Below are 6075 nucleotides of genomic sequence, written 5' to 3' on the forward strand. Positions count from 1 at the left end.
TGAGACGCTGTTGAACTCTCCCTCCCACCGTCTACTAGGCTTGACGCCCCATCCGAGCTGATCCCAACGATCGAAACAAGTCCCGTTCCTCAGAGATTATGATGCTGTACTTCCACTTTCTCCCCCTTGATTCTTGCGCAGACGACCGCCTCCCTCGTCTTCGACGCCAGTGACTATTTTTCTATGGCGATGCAACTATCCCCTCCCCAATCTTCCCTGCTCCGATGGGTCTATGGACGAAAGAACAAAGGGGCATTCCACTCTTAGTTCATTCCCACAACTCCCTTACTTCTGGGTTGCGCCGACCGTCGTCGACTGGAGCACCCCAATTGCGGGGATTGTCATTCTGTCGCGTATGGGTACGGACGGCCAACACGACCACGATGCATCGTCGAGTTTACGATGCCACTGCGTGCGAATTGAGAAGCGGGCTGAGATGGATGCTGAATGGCCGCTCTTGAGACCATCTGAGCCTTGATTTTCACATCTTTTGTAGTTGAAACGTTGTTGAGAGTCGTGTGCCTGAGAATCACTCGTGACTGACTGGTCCACGTCCAGCAATGACGCTTCAACTCTTCCGCCTGTGACCTAGCATGTTCTGTCCGTAAATTGCGACTCAGTTTGCGAGTTACAAAATCGATGCATATGCCGTAAGGGAGTTTCTTGTTCTCGATGCCGAGCTGCCATTGATTGACATTCCTGGGACATGCACAGGCTGTAGCCGTACAGCGGCACCGAAGTGGCGTGATTTCTGGAGGGAATTCTTATCGTTACAGTTTAATATTACGAACCGTCCTTGTCCCAGTATGTCCTTCTCGAAGGATTGGGTGCGCACCATGTTATGTGCATATCACCATCGAAACGCAACTGTGCACACACTGTGGACTTGTTCTTTTTATCCCCTAGATGCACGAGAGACCGTGAAGCGGTGCAACTTCGATGGCATGCTACTCATTCTCCGGCGTTTCCTATGGATACCGCGGCGTCTGAACCACAAGCGGTCTTATACATGACTTGTGCCATCGTCGAGCGCCTTACGAACAGTCCTTGTACTTTTTACCCCGCGGCGGCAGCCTTCGGATCTCTCCTGCTCATCGGAGTTTTCTTTGTTTTCACTTGAATTGATCTAAGCAACACGATCACCCGCCCATGGCACGCACAGTCGGGCTCTGGGCAACACTCGAATCACGTTGCTATGGCGTGGAGGGTATGAGTATAAGGACATCCACGAATGGAAGGTGGGTTACAACGTCGATAATATAAATATGCCCCTCCACAACAGGATCAAGCTCAGAAAACTACGCAGACTTTTCCGTTGAGTCCTTCGCTTGCTCAAAATGGTCTCGGAAGCTCCAAAGATTGAAGGTCTGTTCTCTGAGCAGTCCCGCTATGGGACTGCGGACATCGGGTCGTGGTACTCCCTCATCCGTAACAACCCTCTTACATCGGATTGTCAAGTCATCGGGGTCGGCTGGTACAAGAAACGGAAAGGGGTAGAGGATGAGTTCTTGCGGTTTGACATCTCTTCCCCCGACAATCAGCACACATCCATTGTCATTGCCGAGAAGAGTGGTGGTGGTGTTCGCAGTCCAAACTCCGGTACTTCTGCTCACATTCGTTAGTAACTTAAGCCGCTGACAATTCTGTAGACGCCACACAAGCTGTCGATAACCTTGCTCGAACGGACATAGCGGTACACGCCACGGCGTCGCCGCTCACTCCACCAGAGACTTCTGTACTCTCACCTGATGTCGGCGATTCCACTGCAAGTAGTGCCGACGAAAGGAGTCCTCCGCTAGACAAAGTTACTCAGAGCGACGGGAAAAAAAAACGGAAGATGAATACCGCCCAAATTGCAGCTTCTTTTTTCTCCAGTTCCAAGCGGGACGCCTATAATCGCGTTCATTTTGGAACGCGTCTTACTGCAGCAGGCGCTCAGGTGGAGGAGATGTGCGACAAGCCTCAACGTCTCTGTATTTTATCGTTTACTGGCGCAAGGCCCACTGCAAACGAGCTAGCGACCTTGCTTTATGTAACCTCGGCACAGGAGCCCAAGTACGCCATTGCCCAAACACAATGCTACTGGTTCGTTGCAACTGTGTTTGATGCTCTCAAGATGCTGTACAAGGGTACCGTGCAAGATAACCTGACTCATCGGGGGGGTACAATTCGTGGGGTACCAGTGGCTATCAAGGCGAGCGGGAAAGAGGTGTGCGCCAAGTATCGTGAAGCTCGAGCTGCGTTGGCCGAGGAAATTGAACAGGAGCGCAGGCTTAAACAACAGGTAAGTTGTCTTTGATTTCTGTTTACTGTCCGTGCTTACGATGACCCAAACAGCAAGAGGAAGAGAGGCAACGAGAACGCGAGCAACGCCAGGCCGCAGAGGAAGCCGAGGAAAGGGCACGGGCAGCGGAGGAGGAAAGACAGAGAGAATACAAGGTAGCGCAGGAAGAGATTGCGAAGTTGCAACGCGAACTGCAGGCGTTGAGGAGAGCGGGGACAAATACTCAACAGGCTTGATGGATGGTGCCGGCCGCACATATACTTATACCAGTCTCGCTTTTTCCTTGTCATTCCCGGACTGCATACGATACGAGTCCATGCTTTTCAATGTTGACATTAGCGGATGTCACGACATCTGTCTATCTAACTGCCTTATTACCATCACTCCTGGGGTTCTCAGGTGTATGCCCCTGACATTCTGCTGCTGAGTTGGCATAGTCTTGTACACCTCCTGGGTACTGCCATAACCACGACGATGCTGTCCCTCGACGAAGAGGTTCGACTTTACACCACCAACGCAGAACGGGAGAAATACTCTCTTCTAGCTACGCTCTTCGGCATCGTAGTCGCACTGGACTTTCTGGAACGCGCATACGTCCGCGATTCAATTACGGCTGCTGAGTGAGTCCCACCACTATTTACCCATTCCATCCATCCTATCGGTCGGTTCAATGTGGAGCTCGTACATACTGAGATATGCCACGAGAGGTACTCGCCGGCGTGCACGAGGTTGTTGTCGCAGTAGATGACGATGCTCAAGTTGGTCAAGGATTCGATCCCGTCGATCGAGGAGTTCATGACTCGCTATCGCGTGAGTCCCGTTTCTCCTCCTCCTTCTCCTTTCACCCGACGTTTTGATCTTGTTCTGTACGTGCGGCAATGACATAGCTTGATATGCCTGCTGCGTTGCACAGGATCAAGGTAGGGGTGCCCGCTACGGTGGAACATTCGAGCGAAGCTGGTCCGGAGACTGGAAAATGGATAGCTGAAACTGACACAGGTAGGGAGATTCTTCGATACTCTGCTCACCTATTTCCCACTTCTCCGCACATGTAACGCACAGAACTTCATAATCTTCATGGACGCACTCAAGTTACGTCTATGCGCAAAAGATCAGCTGCATCCTATCCTTCAAGAACTCGTTATGGGGTACACGAGGTTTAAGGGGAGCAAGGAATGGGAGGGAAGAAGTCACATGGTCAGGTGGTAAGGGTACAATCTGTGGGGTACTGGTGGATTTCAAGGCGAGTGGGGAAGAGGTGTGTGCCAAGTATCATGATGCTCGAGCTGCTTTAGCCGGGGAAATTGAACAGCAGTGCAGGCTTAAACAAGAGGTAACTTGTCTTTGATTTCTGTTTACTGTCCATGCTTATGATGACCCCAAATAGAAAAAGGAACAGAGGCAGTGAGAACATGAACAATGCCAGGCTGCGGAGGAATCTGCGAAAAGGGCAGAGGAGGAAAGGCAGAGGGAATGCGAGCAATCATGAAGTGGCTGAGTGGGAAAGGCAGGCAGCCGAGGAAAGGGCATGGGCAGCAGAGGAGGAAAGGCAGAGAGAACGCCAGGCCACAGAGGAAGTCGCACAAAAGGAGCGTGTGGCAGAGGAAAGGGCACAGGCAGCGGAGGAGGCAAATGAGAAGTTGCTCCAAGAACTGGAAAACTTCGCATTTGTTTCTTCCGCTGCCCATGCCCTTTCCTCGGCCAGATCGCATTGCTCATTCCCATTTTGCAGCTTCCTCTGTGGCCTGGCATTCTTTCTACCTTTCCTCCTCTGCTGCCTGTGCTCTTTCCTCAGCTGCACGCCTTTCCTCCTCCGCCCTTTTCATGGCTTCCTCCACAGCCTGGCGTTGTTCACGTTCTCGCTGCCTCTGTTCCTTTTTCTGTTTCGGGCATCATAAGCACGGACAGTAAACAGAAATCAAAGACAAGTTACCTCTTGTTTAAGCCCACACCGCTGTTCAATTCCTCGGCTAAAGCAGCTCGAGAATCACGATACTTGGTGCACACCTCTTCCCTGCTTGCCTTGAAATCAACCGGTACCCCACAGATTGTACCCCCCAGATGGGGCATGGGATCTTGCTCGGAACCCTTGTATAGCATCTTGAGAGCGTCAAACACAGTTGTGGCGAACCAGTAGCATTGTGTTTGGGCAATGGCGTACTTGGGCTCCTGTGCCGAGGTTACATAAAGCAAGGTCGCTAGCTCGTTTGCAGTAGGCTTTGCGCCGGTAAACGATAGAGTACAGACAAGTCGAGGCCTGTCGCACATCTCCTCCACCCAAGCGCCTGCTGCACTAATACGCGTGCAAAATAAACGCGATCATAGGCGTCCCGCTTGGAACTGGGGGAAAGAGAAGCAGCAATTTTTTTTTCCCCATCGCTCTTAGTAACTTAGTCTAACAGAGGACTGCTTTCGTCGGCACTACTTGCAGTGGAATCGCCGGCATCAGGTGAGAGTGCAGAAGTCTCTGGGGGAGTGAGCGGTGATGCTGTGGCGTCTACCGCTGTGTCCGTTTGAGCAATGGTATCGGAAACTTGTGTGGCGTCTACAGAATTGTCAGCGGCTTAAGTTACTAACGAATGTGAGCAGAAGTACCGGAGTTTGTAATGCGAACACCACCACCACTCTTCTTGGAAATGACAATGCATATGTGCTGATTTTCGGGGGAAGAGATGTCAAATTGCAAGAACTCATTCTCTACCCCTTTCCTTTTCTTGTACCAGCCGACCCCGATGACTTGACAATCCGACGTAAGAGGGTTGTTACGGATGAGGGAGTACCACGACCAGATGTCCGCAGTCCCGTAGAGGGACTGCTCAGGGCACAGACATTCAATCTTTGGAGCTTCCTATTGGCAGAGGAACGAGGACGAAAGGGGAAAAGGGCGAGAGCTAAAGACGAGCACTTGCCTTTATGATTGGATTGAGTGTTAGAAGTATACGGTATTGAATAAGAGCTATTGAGGCTTGAAGAGTAAACAGTATGAGATTGACTGCTAGTCTGAGGGGATACGGCAGAAACCCCTTGGTTTATATACATGTAGGTATGCGCACAGACCAGGTGACGCATATGGTAAGTAAATGTACTACCTACTATGTATAGTAAAGAATGTCATGGAACGCCGTAGAATAAGTGGAGTAAAGTGACATCATAGTGGAGTCACTTAGAAAGCATGACATCATATGAGTCATCACTTGTAATAAGCAAGTCTAGAACCGGTAGTAATTTCAACACTCCCCCTCGCTCTAGAATGGTAATGTCACAAGACCAAGCGACGAGCGATTTGTTTCAAATTTCTGCCAGGTAAGTGACTTGGTTAATCCATCGGCCTTTTGTCGGTCCGTCTGGATATATTCGATGGCAAATAGATTATCCTGTACACATTCGCGTACGAAGTGCCACTGGACATCAATATGCTTGGAACGACCGTCTGAGACTGGATTCTCCGCAATAAAGCGAGCACCCATATTGTCACAGTAGAGAATAGTTTTCTCCAGAGTAAGGTCTAGTTCTTTGAAAAGCATAAACAGCCATTTGATTTGTCTGGCAGAGTCACATAAAGCCATATATTCGGCTTCAGTGGATGAAAGCGCAATTGTCTTTTGTTTGCGCGATCGCCAAGAAATAAGGGAGGTACCAAGAAACATAGCATATCCGGTAGTAGAGTGACGAGTATCGATATTGGCTGCCCAATCAGAATCAGCGAATCCGAAGATGCGAGATTCGTTCCCAGAATAGTAAAGTGCGAGTTTCGGAGTGGAAGCCACATATTTGACAATGTGTAGCGCTTT

At 50.3% G+C, this 6075-nt stretch overlaps 2 protein-coding genes across 2 annotated transcripts; both read left to right on the top strand.

The window, feature by feature from the left end:
• Window positions 1-1175: 1175 nt before the first annotated feature.
• F5J12DRAFT_348391 (uncharacterized protein) lies at window positions 1176-2705 on the top strand. The gene is made up of 3 exons (XM_051738999.1): window positions 1176-1599; window positions 1650-2284; window positions 2338-2705. Exons 1-3 carry the CDS (start codon window positions 1338-1340, stop codon window positions 2518-2520), a joined length of 1080 nt encoding a protein of 359 aa, XP_051596831.1. The 5' UTR covers window positions 1176-1337; the 3' UTR covers window positions 2521-2705.
• Window positions 2706-2758: 53 nt separating this feature from the next.
• Window positions 2759-4581, top strand: F5J12DRAFT_907018 (vacuolar protein sorting-associated protein 28; the record flags this gene model as incomplete). Its single annotated transcript, XM_051748862.1, has 6 exons — window positions 2759-2878; window positions 3029-3094; window positions 3172-3222; window positions 3347-3489; window positions 3894-3954; window positions 4525-4581. 6 exons carry the CDS (start codon window positions 2759-2761, stop codon window positions 4579-4581), a joined length of 498 nt encoding a protein of 165 aa, XP_051596832.1.
• Between the last annotated feature and the right edge of the window lie 1494 nt (window positions 4582-6075).

This window comes from Pisolithus orientalis (genome assembly GCF_024613125.1).
Source record: "Pisolithus orientalis strain OTSU chromosome Unknown F5J12scaffold_35, whole genome shotgun sequence".
Classification (NCBI taxonomy): Eukaryota; Fungi; Basidiomycota; class Agaricomycetes; order Boletales; family Pisolithaceae; genus Pisolithus; species Pisolithus orientalis.